This window comes from Electrophorus electricus, chromosome 25 (assembly GCF_041902795.1).
Source record: "Electrophorus electricus isolate QZ-2024a chromosome 25, ASM4190279v1, whole genome shotgun sequence".
Classification (NCBI taxonomy): Eukaryota; Metazoa; Chordata; class Actinopteri; order Gymnotiformes; family Gymnotidae; genus Electrophorus; species Electrophorus electricus.
In genome coordinates this window covers 13,192,118-13,206,483 of record NC_137521.1, presented here as the reverse complement: position 1 = coordinate 13,206,483, position 14,366 = coordinate 13,192,118, and the positions used below count along the sequence as shown (strand labels likewise).

At 49.4% G+C, this 14,366-nt stretch overlaps 1 protein-coding gene across 4 annotated transcripts; it reads left to right on the top strand.

Annotated features, from left to right (window-relative positions):
- Positions 1–1,030: 1,030 nt before the first annotated feature.
- rorca (RAR-related orphan receptor C a) lies at positions 1,031–14,064 on the top strand. Of its 4 annotated transcripts, XM_035521975.2 has the most exons (10): positions 1,038–1,392; positions 6,439–6,524; positions 7,096–7,237; positions 7,782–8,243; positions 8,848–8,969; positions 9,262–9,394; positions 10,500–10,607; positions 11,107–11,217; positions 11,323–11,435; positions 11,626–14,064. In XM_035521975.2, the coding sequence occupies exons 1-10, from the start codon at positions 1,386–1,388 to the stop codon at positions 11,785–11,787; spliced, it is 1,446 nt and encodes a 481-aa protein (XP_035377868.1). In that variant the 5' UTR covers positions 1,038–1,385; the 3' UTR covers positions 11,788–14,064. The 4 variants fall into 4 exon arrangements, with proteins under 4 accessions (XP_081564015.1, XP_081564014.1, XP_081564016.1 ...); XM_081707888.1 differs by lacking the exon at positions 6,439–6,524 and having other exon boundaries at positions 1,035–1,392; XM_081707889.1 differs by lacking the exons at positions 6,439–6,524; positions 7,096–7,237 and having other exon boundaries at positions 1,031–1,392.
- Positions 14,065–14,366: the final 302 nt, after the last annotated feature.

Sequence of the window (14,366 nt, the reverse complement as noted above, 5' to 3'; positions counted from 1 at the left end):
TAATCTCTAGTCCTTTCATAATACAGACTCACAGGTTACATCGCAGGCTCTCAATTCTCTCCTCCCTTGCTCCCTTGTTCACCCACTCACACTTGTGGCCAGTTGTTTTTAATCAGCACTTTATCAGACCGCTACTGCGGCCCGACCTCAGTCGTAAAGGCATCCATGGTCTCGTCTTCTTCTAACAGAGCCAAGTACCCTTCAGAAGACCTGCGTGTGTTGTTGTTATTGTTTAGATGGCTGAGCAATTTGTTGTTATTGGGATTTGTAAACACGGGGGTATTTGTGTCTTCTTCAGTGTCTGTAGTCCTTTGAACATCATGTGTGATGTAATAAACCACAATTATTCACGTTTCCCTGTGTGTAAGGAGGTGGCCAATGTCTAAAGATCCAGTAAACATCCCACTGTATATGGCCTCAGGTACAACTGCCCCACTGCCGAGTTGTGTCTTCACTGTGGGAAACTGTATGAGAACACTTAACTGCTGTAAAGTTGTTGTTTTATTTGCATATATGGTGCATAGAGGAATTTAGACCAAACCAAACAGTTGGGTTGAGAAATTGTAAAAAATTATATTTTGTGCATTACGTTTTTGTTTTTTTTTTTGTTTGTTTGAAATGTAATGCCTTTAAATACTGTGACTGTCATTTCTCATTACATTTAGCATGTTATACTTTAATGTTAATATGTTAGACGAAACACATTAAAATTGTGTCCTACGAAAAAAAGTTATATGCTTAGAAAACGGAACAACGGTTAAATGGTTCAAGCCTCCTTGATCTCATCCCGACGACTGAACAAACTTGCATTCGACATTTTTCCAAGCAGCCGGTTTTCACTTTCATGCAAAGACAGGAACCGAAAGAGATCGTCTACAACGCCTCAGCCACCATCACGCAAACAAACGACGGCACAGGACGCGCGAGATTCCCACGACACGGTGACACGCTGCCACGGTTTCCCACACGCGCGAGCGCACGGCGCCTCCTTAAAGCGCGTGAGCAGGAGCGCGCGCCGCAGCTTGCTTGGGGCACGAGGCGTGCCTGTGTAGCGAATCATGTGAGAGTCCACGCGCTGAAAGTAGGTTAGTGATCGAGTGAGTGTGACAGAGCGAGCGCGAGGGAACGAAAACAGCTCTCAGCGGTGGAGAAGATACGACACACGCCTTCGTGCAAAAAGCAAACAACGGGATTAAGCAACCGGGATTAAGTCCAAATTCGGAAACACCGAATTTACTATTTGGATGCGTATCCGCAAACCTATGTGAATTCCTTTAAACTGCTCCATTTTTGGAGCTTTAACGTTTCATTTGATTTCACCATTTGCCTTCGTTCAGATGCTCCGGAGTTGCGCTGTTTCCAGATAATAGAACCCCAGCAGCAGAATGAGAGGTGAGTCGAGTTTCCAGGTTCACGTTTGTTACCGTCACCAGAAGTGTCGCGCGTGCTTTAACGTTACTTGGCTCGATCTTTGCGGAGTAGCTAGCTGAAGCGAACCTAGCACCAATAAAACAACCGACGGATTAACTACTGGCGTCTGGAGTGTCACGACAATCCGCGACATCCAAGATGACATTTGCACCCGCCGAGTTAAACCTTTCCCCAGTGCACGGCTTCTTCAGAGAGCGTTTAGTGAAATGCAGTGTAACTTTCCCCTTCAGCAGGCGAAACGGGAGCTGGTGGTGGAAGCGAAGTTCAGTGTGCAGGAGTTGGGACTGAACGCGCATTCAGCTGGATACTGACGTCATTTTCACGTTACCTTTAAACGGCACCAAGAACGCGAAACGTGCTGATTACGATTCTTTTAACGGATTGTTCCTGAACTTCTTTAAACTGCCTCAAAATAACCGCCTTGTTGTTTTGGAGCGTCAAAGGCTTTTCGTTCGTCTCTGTTGCATTTGAATCGTCTGGTGCGTTTAAAACGCACCGTTCTGCAAAAAAAAAACAACAAAAAAACCCACAGCTGAACGTGCTAAATGCTTCTTGTTTGGTTAAAGCTTAGCAGAGTAAAACCGTCTGGTGAAACAGCGCCCCTACGGTGAACCATGGCTCGCGGGTGTCCGCGTGAATATAATCGGAGTGCATTTGAGTGCCAACGTGGTCACGAGCGCATTTGCTTATTTCATTGACTTGCTTGTTAGTGAATTTATTGTGGGGAAAACGAGGAAATAAGATGAGAATGGTCAGGTGCGTAAGGTGAATTAAAAGGTTTGGCCACCTTGCTGGAAGTACAAACACTACTCTTGGCTACACTTACCAAACGCATTACTGAAATTCACAGACAGTTCTGATTTAATCATTTTGGCTTGGAGGCTTTTTTTTGGACTCCTGCCCAATGGTGTCCAGTATGTGGAACTTTATCCTTGGCAAACGTTGCACATTCTACCTTATTGTCAAAATAAAATAACTTCTTAAATTGTCAAAGTCGTGCAGATCACTTCAGCTCATAAAAGCCTCAAGGCCACAGGTGACAGAGCCTGACGCGCGGCTGTGCAGCAGGTGCTCGTCTGGCCGTGCACGTGCGGTGGGGATGCCGGCCACGTTTGGAGGTCCCACGTCCGTCCCCTGTCAGCGGCGTGAGCCGCTGCTACGGTGGCTGCGAGGGGACACCCAACTGTCTGCTTCTTTCCTCTGTCACCACGGCTCAGGCGGGCCGAGCGTCCGTCTTTGGCGTGTGTCCTCTTGGGCTCTGGGGGTGGGGCTCTTCTAGTGTTTGTTCCCAGGCGCAGAATGTGCCGCTCCCTGCTGCCTTTCGTTGTTGTCAGATTACATTTCAAACTCTTTTTTTTTTTTTCTTTCTTTCTTTCTTCTTTTTTCCAAATGACAGTTTAATTAGACTGGAAAAGTGGTCTAGGAGGTTGGGGGTGGGGGGTAAAGTAGTCACCGAGACTCCATTAGTGGAGAAGGTGACTTATCCAACGCCAACACACATCAAGATAAAAACCAAGCGTCAGTGGCCACCTTCTCTGCTGTTTCAGCCCGGTGGCGTTACTTGCGCTGAAGAATCACTTACTCCTACTGTGCATATTTAAAGAGACCCAGCGGTGTCATTCCACCATCTTACTTTACCAAGCTTAGTTTTTAATCATTAACACAACTTGGTTGTTAGTAGGTGTATTAGATGTAAACTTTTTTTGTTGTTTTAGTGTCAGAAATGGCACAGTGAGTATAAACATTTCCACTGCTAAAACTGTACAATAATGAGTTATTTTTTTGTCCATGCACAGCATTTAGCTGACACTTTAATCCAAAGCGACTTACAGTTCGGACTGAGTACAGCTTGAGGGTTAAGGGTCTTGCTCAGGGGCCCATCAGTGTCAACTTGGCTGTGGTGGGACTTGAACCAGCAACCTTCTGATTCCAAGTCACAGTCTGAGTTACCACTGCCTCCAGTTAGCGCTGTGCTAAGTGCGGATGTTTATGAAGAACTTTGGAGCTTCTTGTACTTTCATCACGTTGAGAAGGATTGTGTGTAAAACCGCTGATGGTGCCAGAGCGCCACACCTTCCAGCCCAACGCTGGCACTCGCAGGTCTGGCCCTCAGCGAACCCGTGAGGCTCGTAGGCATGGCCCAGACATGCCCGCATGGAGGTGATTGCACACGTTTCCCATTTGCAGAAGGAGAGTGTGTCCCGCAATGTGATTTTGTACGATTTCTTCCGACTTCTGTTTCCGGATGAGTGAACGCCCACTTCCAGACGTGGCCTTTGGTCACAGGAACCGCCGGTATGAGCACGGACACTTTGAACGAATTTTGAGGGAGATGTCCGAGAGCCTGGCAGCTGAACGAGACAGGATGTTGGGAACTACGAGACGGAGGTGCAACCGTATCATTTGTTTAATGGAGAAAGCGGAACACAAGCACATGGGGCTGTTGGGAATGTTGGAAATGTTGTGGAAAGTTCTGGGAATTATGTAACAGTGGCATCTGGAAAGAAGAGATGTGACGAAGGCCGACCGTCTGATCTGAGAATGGGATCGTTGCCCCGGAAAGAGCAGGAGCGTACCTCACTCTTGTGCCTTTCCTCGGAGATGACGCTGACATCTGTTGACATGCCGTATAAATACAGACGGTCCACGTTACAAATGTCGCTTGCTTTCTGAGCTGTGCGGTGGCGGTGAACATCTCTGACTGCACTTCCGTACAATCACTTCCTACCATTCCCTGCAGACTTGCACTGGGAAAGCCCACTGTGACCATGTGGGTCTCTGGTGGTGTGTGGATGGTGTAGAGCAGCGCTGAGCTTCGGGAGAAGCCGGGCTCCGGTTGTGGCACGTCCACGTGAGCTCTGCGGGCTCCTGTCCTGTCCAAAGTGCAGCGTAAACGGGGCCTTGGGAGCTCCGTCTGCCTTGTTTGGATAAGGGAGCGAAGAGGCCAAAGTCCTGGGTCCCTTTACAGCCTGCGTGTAGCCAGGGCTGAAGAGATTACTTACCATACCACAGCCGATAAACACAGAGCTGCTAAATCTCACCTTAATGAGTTCTTCGGCGCGACCTCCTCCGGGGTGGTTGTGGCTCGTGTGAGTAGGTTTATATTTGCTCCACCTACCAAGACTTAACAGCGTAAGCAGGTTCTGACTGGGTCAGGAAGCAGAGAGCACCTGGGGCATGGATGGGTCCGGCGTGGCCGCACACGTTTGCCAGCGTGGTCCTCTTGCTATGCTGTTGAGAGATGTCATAATTCACTTGAATGTTGATGAGCACTGAGCGCTTGTATGCGGTCTTTCTCGTTGTCCTTTTGAGGAAGGAGAGTGGAGACGTTGACAAGTGAGGTGCATCTGCCTGCAGGTTACGAGGGCTCACGCAGATAACAGCAGTCAAACACGTCACACTTGCATTTACACTACACCTCAGTAGGTAACAAAGTTATAATGTGCAAAAGATGTGCAGTCTTCATTAGGAATGCACTATCTGGCATAGTGTCAGTTATATTTTTAACAACATGTTTTTGAACACTTTTACAAAACAAAGCATCTCAGTATATTAATCTTCCTTACGTACACTGAGCTCAGTCTGTCTGTTTATCTAATCTTATACGTTTAGCCACAGTGTATTGCTGCGTAACCCTTTCTATCAAGGAAGCAGCTGTGGTGTGTGCGTGCATGCGCGGTTTGGCTGACTGAGGTCTGTTCATAACATCATTCCTGAGTCCTGCTGGGAAGCCATCACTTTAAAAATAGTTTTATGATGGCACTTCAGCCATTCATGGCACGCTGTCACAAGTCAAGAGCACGGCTGAGTTACTGTAAATCCATACCACCAGATCTCCTTCCTCCTGCCCTTACATAAGAGCCATACAACTCTGTCTGTTTTCATTGCGAAGTATCGAGAAGAAGAAAAAAAGTTACTGACCTGCATCTCGAGTCTGTCACTGATGAAAAAGCAGACAGGTGCGATGGAGGATCATGCCCTGCCCCCAACTGTGGAGGGGGGGGTGTGTTGGGTGGTGGGGGGGACCCATGAGGGTTGTGTGAGCTGACCAGTCAGAGGCGAGAGTTTTGGCACAGGCAGCCAGTGAGGGGTTGACCAGGGAGATGCTCGTCACAGTGTTGCTAGGGCGACCCTCCCTGCGCGAGTGTGTTTGTGGAGCGTGTCCAGGCAGTGGTTATATAACGTGGCAGGACGGGGAGAAGGAGGGTTTGTTTGGGGTTGAAAGAGATTGATGAGAGAGAAAGGGAGAGACCGTTTACCATTTTACAGTACGTGTGCGTGTGTTTGTCTGGAGCTCTGGTTAGAGGACGTCACTCATGTTGAGTACATTTCTGAGAGAGGGAGAGCTGTGGTTCTGTATCCAGCGTTAGCTCTCTCTGTCTCTCTCTCTCTCTCTCTCTCTCTCTCTCTCTCTCTCCCTCCCTCCCTCACTGGGTTGACACCTGGACGTTCTTTCCCTCCGTCAGCTGAGCACTGAAGCATAAGTGTTCTCTTACCCACCGAAAGGTTAGATAAATTAAATTGGGGTAAATTAGGTGTTGCCTAACATCTTGCGTCACCACACAACCTTTTAAGAAATCAAATTCACAAGGATGTGCTCGGTAACGGGGGGTTAGTGAGGGCAGTTTTCGTAAGCTCTCCCACATCTAGAAGACCCCACGTTATGTGGGACGGCTCTTCTTTCGTAACTAAATCTCCTGGCTTCAAGAAGGAGCCAAGGAATGTATCCAGAGTAATCTCCCAGCCATAGCGCACTCGCACAGCAGTCAAGGATCAGTGGCTCAGACCCCGGTGTCGGCCAGCCCAGCCCAGACCCGACGCTCCCAGCATGAGAACTCTACACTCCAGTGGCACAGCTGTGATGTTGCTCACTGAGCCTTCAGCTTCTCTGCTGTGGAACTGCGTTGGTACTGTTTGATTTTATGCATCCCTCTCTCTCTCTCTCTCTCTCTCTCTCTCTCTCTCTTGCTCTTTCTTGCGCGCTCTCTCTCTCTCTTGTGCTCTCAGCTCAAATTGAGGTGATCCCTTGTAAGATCTGTGGGGACAAGTCATCTGGTATTCACTACGGCGTGATCACGTGTGAAGGGTGCAAGGTAACGTGACCCACTCCACATCGTCTGTTACACAATGAGACTTCAGTAATCTGCACCAGGATCCCCCAAAAATCTGTTCATTCATGCAAATACATTTCATGCATTCAATTGTTATATTACACTATTAGGATTATTTTATTGTAAACGGTGCATGGGTTGCCAGTCCAGGTGTCAACGCACTGGTGTTTGGCCCTGATGCGCCCTCTGATGGGTGCTGTGGGAGGTCTGGGATTCGCTCCCGGGCTGGACTGGGAACGCCCTGCTCTGTTCTGTTGGACTGCGTAATTTGGAATGAAGAGGGATTACGGTTCTGTTGTAATCTGCTCCCCCACGTCTCAGAGTTTTCACTTTGTTCCTCCCAGTTGAGCAGCACGTCTGTCTGATGCAGCGTTGCCTTTCTCAAGCTCTGAATCCTCCCAGTATAAGAGCCAAAAGCTTTCTTGGTTCCAAGTGACCCAGAGAATCCAGCATTGCTGCCTTAACACGACGGTCACGTTCCCAGCCTGTTCCCTCAGTTAGGAGTGTTTAGCCGCGGGTCTGAAACTCTCCGTCTCTCATGCGCCCTCCGCAGGGTTTCTTCCGTCGCAGTCAACAGAACAACGCCATGTACTCGTGCTCTCGACAGAGGAACTGCCCCATCGACCGGACCAGCCGGAACCGCTGCCAGCACTGTCGCTTGCAGAAGTGCCTGGCACTGGGCATGAGCCGTGACGGTAAGACCCCGCCCCCATGACAGGCCCCGCCCACAGCTCCGCCACCAGCTTCCTCGTATGAATGACTGACAGACAGAGAGAGGAGGAAGTTGCCCTCATTATAATATAGTGGCATCAAACGAGGGAAACCGGTCGAGCATGAAGAGTTTCATCCTCGTCTAGTCTCGTGTTCGTGTGTTGGCTGTTGTTGGCTGCTCCTGCATATCTGATCTGATGGAACCAGACTGCCCTGCTTCTGTAGTATATACCTTCCCTGCCTGTGCACCTCTGCGCCTTTATAACCAGCATTCACATCTACGGCTTTAGCTGACGCTGTCATCCAAAGCAACTTAGTCATGACCGAGTACAACTTGAGTAATTGAGGGTTAAGGGTCTTGCTCAGGGGCCCAACAGTGGCAATTTGGCAGTGGTGGAGCTTGAACCAACAACCTTCCGATTACAAGTCAGGTACCATAACCAGGAGGACAAATGCTCACTCTCTCTCTCTCTTTCTCTTTCTTTCTTTTTTTTTTTCCCCGACCACCCTTTTCTTCGTCCCCGTCAGCGGTGAAGTTTGGTCGCATGTCCAAGAAGCAGCGTGCCAGCCTGTATGCTGAGGTCCAGAAGCATCAGCAGTCACAGGAGCACGAAGGTGACCTAGGGGTCGCTCCCGTCCTGCCCCGAGCGGGGGCGGAGCCGAGCGGCAGCGTGCACGGGAGAGCCTACAGCCGCAGCTCCAGCTCCGCCCCCAGCGACTTCGACGACGTCGGCGCCTTGCCCGACGGCCTGCCGTTCGATTTTCCCCGTACACCAGAGGGCGCCAGTGAGTATGGCACCCTGGAGCCGCTGGGGGGCTGCAGAGGGAATGGCTCCTCCCCCCAGAGCTCTCCGGAGCAGAGCGGGGCGGAGTGTGGCGATGGACCCCACGTCAGACGTGACCACCGGCCCCTGCAGGAGGTGGAGATGGGCCTATACACACGCTCGCTGCTACACGGCCTGCCGGACAGCTGCTCATTGCTCGAGATAGGTCAGCTAAACGACACACACGCGTGCGCACACTCCACATGTCCTCCCTCTGTGTAGGACTCCACCCCGTAGAGGGTGGAGATGTAAGCACAGCGAGGTCATCTTTATTGTAGCTCTTTCATAGGAGAACTTTCATTCTAAGATGAATAAAGAAGGCAAAAGTAGGTAGAAGCAGAGAATTGAAGTGGTGTGGGTTGTTTTTAAATTGCCTGTAATCTAATGCACATTCCTTGACTGATTCGTTAACCTCTCTGGAGTGTGAAGACCCCCCCCCCCCCTTCTAGCCCACCATTCTGCTGCAATATTGTAGCTGGTCCAAATAATTCCGAATGTGTTTGGTTGTCGTCGTCTATGTTTGCTGTTGTGATGGTGCGTTTCTCCCTCAGGCGTGACTTCAGTGGCATGGAAGCCATGACTTCAGAGTTAAACATCACCAAGTGTTCACGTGTCATGCAAAATTATAAAAACATGCACTACAGAGGTGTTGAGTTACAGTGCTAGTGTTGGATATCTACAGGACTTCACTGCGTCAGTTTAATGACTCAAGCATGTTGGGGTGTGTGTGTGTGTGTGTGTGTGTGTGTGTGTGTGTGTGTGCTTTGTAGAGCGTATCACCCAGAGCATAGTGAAGTCTCACATGGAGACGAGTCAGTACACTCCAGAGGAGTTGAAGCGTCTATCCTGGACTATCTACACAGCCGAGGAAACACGTGCCTACCAGAACAGGGTCTGGATCCTTAACCCTTCACGTAAACCTAGAACCATTGCCGCAGTAAATGGGAACCGATGAGCAGAGATTTGAGAGTCCGTCTAACGGACATCCTCAATATTCAAATAAGGGTGGAATTTAGAAGGCGAGGCCAGGACCCCACCATCTGTCAGTCAGTTACAGGCGAGCCTGTACTCTGGGTCTGTGATCTTCACGCAGACGTGACGTACGGGCTCTGGGCTTCTGGAAGCAGCGGCTGGGCTAACACGCTCGTGAGCCTGACCTGTGCTCTCTGCTGGTTCGTGCGCAGGCTACCGAGGTGATGTGGCAGCAGTGTGTGGTCCACATCACCAACGCCATCCAGTACGTGGTGGAGTTTGCCAAGCATATCGTGGGATTCATGGAGCTGTGTCAGAATGACCAGATCGTCCTCCTCAAAGGAGGTTAGCGCATGGCATTGCCACAGGGTGATCACAGCACTGTACAGGACCCTCTGCTCCTCTCTCTGTCTCTCTCTGTCTCTCTGTCTGTGTGTCTCTCACTCTCACTCACACACCACACACTCTCGTACACGCATGTAACATGTCTTCCAGAGGATTTAAGCAGTTCTTTACCTCAGTGTTTCATGACAGATGATACTACAGCAACTAACATATTTTAATTTTATTTTCATTTGTTGCTGCACGTGGTTTAGACAGCTTAGCTTGGATAATTGGCCAAAAGTCGTCCAGGCCAGTGAGACGGGACACGTGACGCTTGCCCATGAACAGCAGTAGCAGAAATGACGAGATGGACAGCTAAAAGCAGCACGCGGCACATCGCGTACGCTCGGTCTGCCATCTGACGCGCAGATCGCGTTTCTGTTTTCAAACGTGCTGCATTGTTTACGAAGCTGAAGTCGTCTTTTCTTGGAAGAGGAAATTGAGATTTAAGGTGAAACAGAAGAATTAAATCTGAAAGAACAGCCACACCATTTAAGGTGGAACAAAGGTTTGAGCAAGACACAGACCACAAGGTGGTACTTTGTTCAGAATAGTTCTCTAACGAGATCTGGGATGTATGGAGATATTCCTGCACATATAAACACACAAATTATTCATTTACATGCTGTCCATTTGAAATGCACCATCACACTATGAACAGTCACGCAAGGAGCAGTGACATCATCACAACAGTCGTCCGCTTTTGTTCTGACAGTTGCTAATCTCTCTCTCTCTCATTCTCTCTGTCTCTCTCTCTCATTCTCTCTGTCTCTCTCACTATCTCTCTCATTCACACTCTCTCTCTCTCTCTCTCTCACTATCTCTCTCTCTCTCTTTTACTGTTTCTCTTCTTCCTCTCACTTTGTGTTCCCTTGTCCGTTGTGTTCAGAACTTTTTACCCAATTTTAATTTAGGTCAAAACAAACCACTTGTCTTTTTCCCCCAGAGCCATTATCAACACACACATTGTTGACAATACCTTTGTGTGTGTTTACATTCATCAATAAAGCATCAGTGTGGGTTTGCCCCTGTTTTGTAAGTGTGTCTGTCTCCCCGTCCTCTGCAGGAGTCCTGCCTGTGTTGCTGGTACGGACATGCAGGACCTATAACCCTGTCAGCCACACGCTCTTCTTCGATGGGAAGTTCGCCAGTACTGAGCTCTTCAAGGCTCTCGGTACGTCACATACAGCTGAGGCCAACTTCTGGAACTGATGCGCTTGAGTTTTTCTGTTGTTTTGTTTGGTTGTTTTTGTTGACACACTGCGAGGTGTCGGCCTACTGGGTTTCCACTAACGTCTGCTGACAGCACACACTGTCCTAACAGTCAGTTTTTGTTTTGTGTTTTTCCTTTTCTTTGGTATACATTTCAAACCCGTATGCCCTGTTCTGTGTTAATTCCTGTCTCGATGAGGCCTGTGATTTGATGTCACATGCCCGGGTTCAGCGCGCGGGGCGTTGCAGTCAGCTAACTCTGCCCTCCTCTTCTTCCTCCTTGTGGCCTACCTAGTTCCCTTTTTGAGGGTTTATCCAGTTCTCTGCTGTATAACGCCTGATTCAGCACTCAAATCGGCCCCTCCGCGAGCCACGTGACCGCGTCTGGTGTGCGGCGATGCGTTTCTGGGAGCTGAGCAGTAACCGACGGCAATGTGACTGATCTCTGGCGTGCACTGCAGGTTGTGACGACCTGGTGAACGCGGTGTACGACCTGGCCGGGTCCATGAGCCATCTGCAGCTCAGCGAGGAGGAGATGGCCCTGTTCAGCGCAGCCGTTCTCTTCGCTCCAGGTCTGCACGGCCGCCGGGACACACGGGCATAGCGTTGGGCAGGGGGACAGGTGCGAGTGGGGTTTAAGTGTGTTGAGGAGTGACTTCCCCTGCGTGTTCCCACAGACCGACCTTGGCTTACACACAGACACCAAGTTCGGCAGCTTCAGGAGAAGGTCTATGTGGCGCTGCAGCGCTGTCTGACCAGAGGGGGCGCTGGAGAGGAGAAACTGGCCAAGGTGACTGCTGTCTTATGTTGACACGTCTTATTTAATTTAGTCTCCCCTTTTGTCTTTTTATATGTATGTGGACAGGGGTATCGTCCTTATGTCTCTGTGTTTGTAAATAGTTTTGGGAGAAGCTGTGGGGTGTGTTGGCTACATCACTGTAGCTGCATGGTCTGAATCTCTCTCTCTCTCTCATTTGTAGATGGTAGCTAAGCTGCCCACGATGAAGTCCATCTGTAACCTCCATATTGACAAGCTGGAGTTTTTCCGCCTTCTCCACCCTGAAACAGCCTTCAACTTCCCTCCGCTCTACAGGGAGGTGTTTGGCAGCGAACTTGCCTTCCCAGACTCCACCAAGGGCTAGAGTCCGGACGGCACCGCGGGCAGGCGGACGAGAGAGAGAGCGAGCGAGCGAGAGCGAAATGTGTAGGGATAGAAGGAGGTAGTGGTAGATGTGAAGTGTCACAAGCAGACCAGCAGTTCATTTACAATCCTGCACGCAACACTATAGGACTCCAAATCCCACAACCCCTTTCATGCTCCCTCCCAGAAGGGTAAAAGACACTAGCGTGTACGCCAGCCCCTTGTTTTCTGCTTTCAAACACAGGCTGCTGGGTGGTGGTCTACACACACTACCTACCTGTGTTAACTCCACCAAAGCAGCGGCGCTCGGCTGTTATTGGAGCCCGAGGCTGACCGAAGGTGACGTAGACAGTGCCGTGGATTGGGATGTGACCGTGCTCTCCTAGTGCGGATTTGTGACACGCCCTCAGGAACGAGAAGTAATACATTATGTATACTTGGCCTGTCTTGTGTAAAACGTGATTATTTTTTTTTTAAAGGTTGGTTTTTATGGCAGTCATTAGCGGCAATTTCGCATCACCTGACCAACTGCAGGGAAGGTCCAAAGGCGGACGCCGAAAACGCTTTTAGCGTAGCGTGCTAACCAGTGTTCCTGAGTCCATCAACCAGTTTTGTCGTGCGCAGCTGTCGCGTGCCCCTGTGCTGCGGCTGCCGTTTTTGGGCATGTGTCTGTGCATGTGGACAATGTTGCGGAAGTCGTTAGCTTGACCTCTCTGTGTTGGTGTTAATTAAACAAAACTTCACTCTAAAATGAAACACAAACTACATAGATTTATTTAGAATAATTTGGTGTGTGAGTGTGTGTTCAGCGCAGGAACAGTAGAACGTAGCTGGTGTAGTAAAGTGAATGTTGCGTAGACGTGTCAGACGCGTTTTAAAATCTCTGGCTCAGCTTTGCTGGCGGAGTTCCAGCAGTCTCCTTTGCTCAGCCCACTGACACTCTGCTCTGGGGGGTGGGGAGGCGGGTAGTTTTAGATGCAGCCCACTAGCATTTAGAGGCTTTTAAACCTACACTTTAAAATCTGGGAACTTGACCCCACTCGGCTTTCTCTTCCTCCAGCCTAAGTGTCACTCTCATTTGCCCTCTGACAGCACACACACGCACACACACAGCCCTGGATGCTACTGTTCCCCAGCCTCAGTGTAAAGCTGACCTTGGCCACTGGCCCCTCCCTCCTGTCCCAGGGGCCTCAGAATGGGGCCTTGTTTAAGTGAATATTCCATTTTTAATATTTGTGGCAAACGGGGTTTTTTTTTTGGTTTGTTTTTGCGTATTTGTATTCTTCGGTTGGTACGTTAAGGTTTGGAGAATGGCAGATGTGCGCGCATAGCCGGTGGGAGTGTTACCGGTAGTGCCTTTGTCCAAAAGGGGAAAAAACTCACGATTCGCGGATTCAATATAAAACTGTGATCTCGTCCTAATGGCTCAGAGAGTTTGGGGTGAAGGAAGCGAATGATTCTCCCTTTGAGTCAAACCTGTTCAACATCTCGCTCTGCACACTGCGGGACGGTGCTCGACCTCCAGACTCAACATTTCACTCGCAGACTTCACTTACACACTTCACTGGCTGCCGTGTCGCAATGCAACTGTGCGACAGGCGGTCTGTCGGACGCTCGTAACCGGGGATAACGCGTGCACTCCCGAATAACAAATGCAGAATTTTCTGAAGGACACGATTCTTGTATTAACTCGTTCTTCTCTAGATGACCTGCAAGGTGGGGGATGATTGTAAAGACACGCTTTGTGGAGAGGAAAATAAAGTACCTAGAACTTCTTAGAGTGTGTGCGCGCGTGTTGTGGAGTGAAGCCCTGCAAACCGGCACGTGCGGGTTTGGGGGCTTGTCGCTTGGTCTAGCAGAACACCGGGAACCCTGAGCGCTGTGTGGACTAGCAGGCCTGCCCGTCCGTGAGGACGTCTGGACCCCTGTCTGTGGTCAGTACCATCGCAGGACTTCAGAGAATAAAACGGGATCTCCAATAAAAGTGTCTAAGCGGATCGGATACTGATCGCGTCTTGTTTTCTGTGCTCTTTCTCAGCCGTCATCGTCTTTCTGTGGGTTTCCCTCTCATGTTAGACTTGTGTTGCATTTCAGTTTTTAAGGCCGTTTTTAAGCAGAAAATCCGAGTCATTTATTGATCATCCATTGTTTCTTTTTGCTAAATTTATTGTATAAAAATCACTTAGTTCTTAATAGCTATAATTTATGACTTGAATTTAAACATGAGTTGTACATTGATAAAATGTGAATTAAGAATGTAATAAATCTTTTTACATAATATTTTCTCTCTTTTTTGCATAGAAATGGAATTAAAGTGAAAAATTCCAAGATGCTGGGTTAGGTTAAATTTATGCATATAAATCATTTCAACCGCGAGTTGAACGTGATCCCATCTATTTGCATCTTAACACGGTTCGGTGCACAATGATCCAGCCCTGATGTTTCACAAGTCGAGGGTTGTGGGATGTCCTGTTATCACAGGGCACTCCCACTGCCTCAGCGGGACTACAGGCGAGCTGAACAGGCGTGGCGGTGTGTTGGGCCGGCCCGTCTCTGGCCGCTAGGGGGCGCCATGTCCTC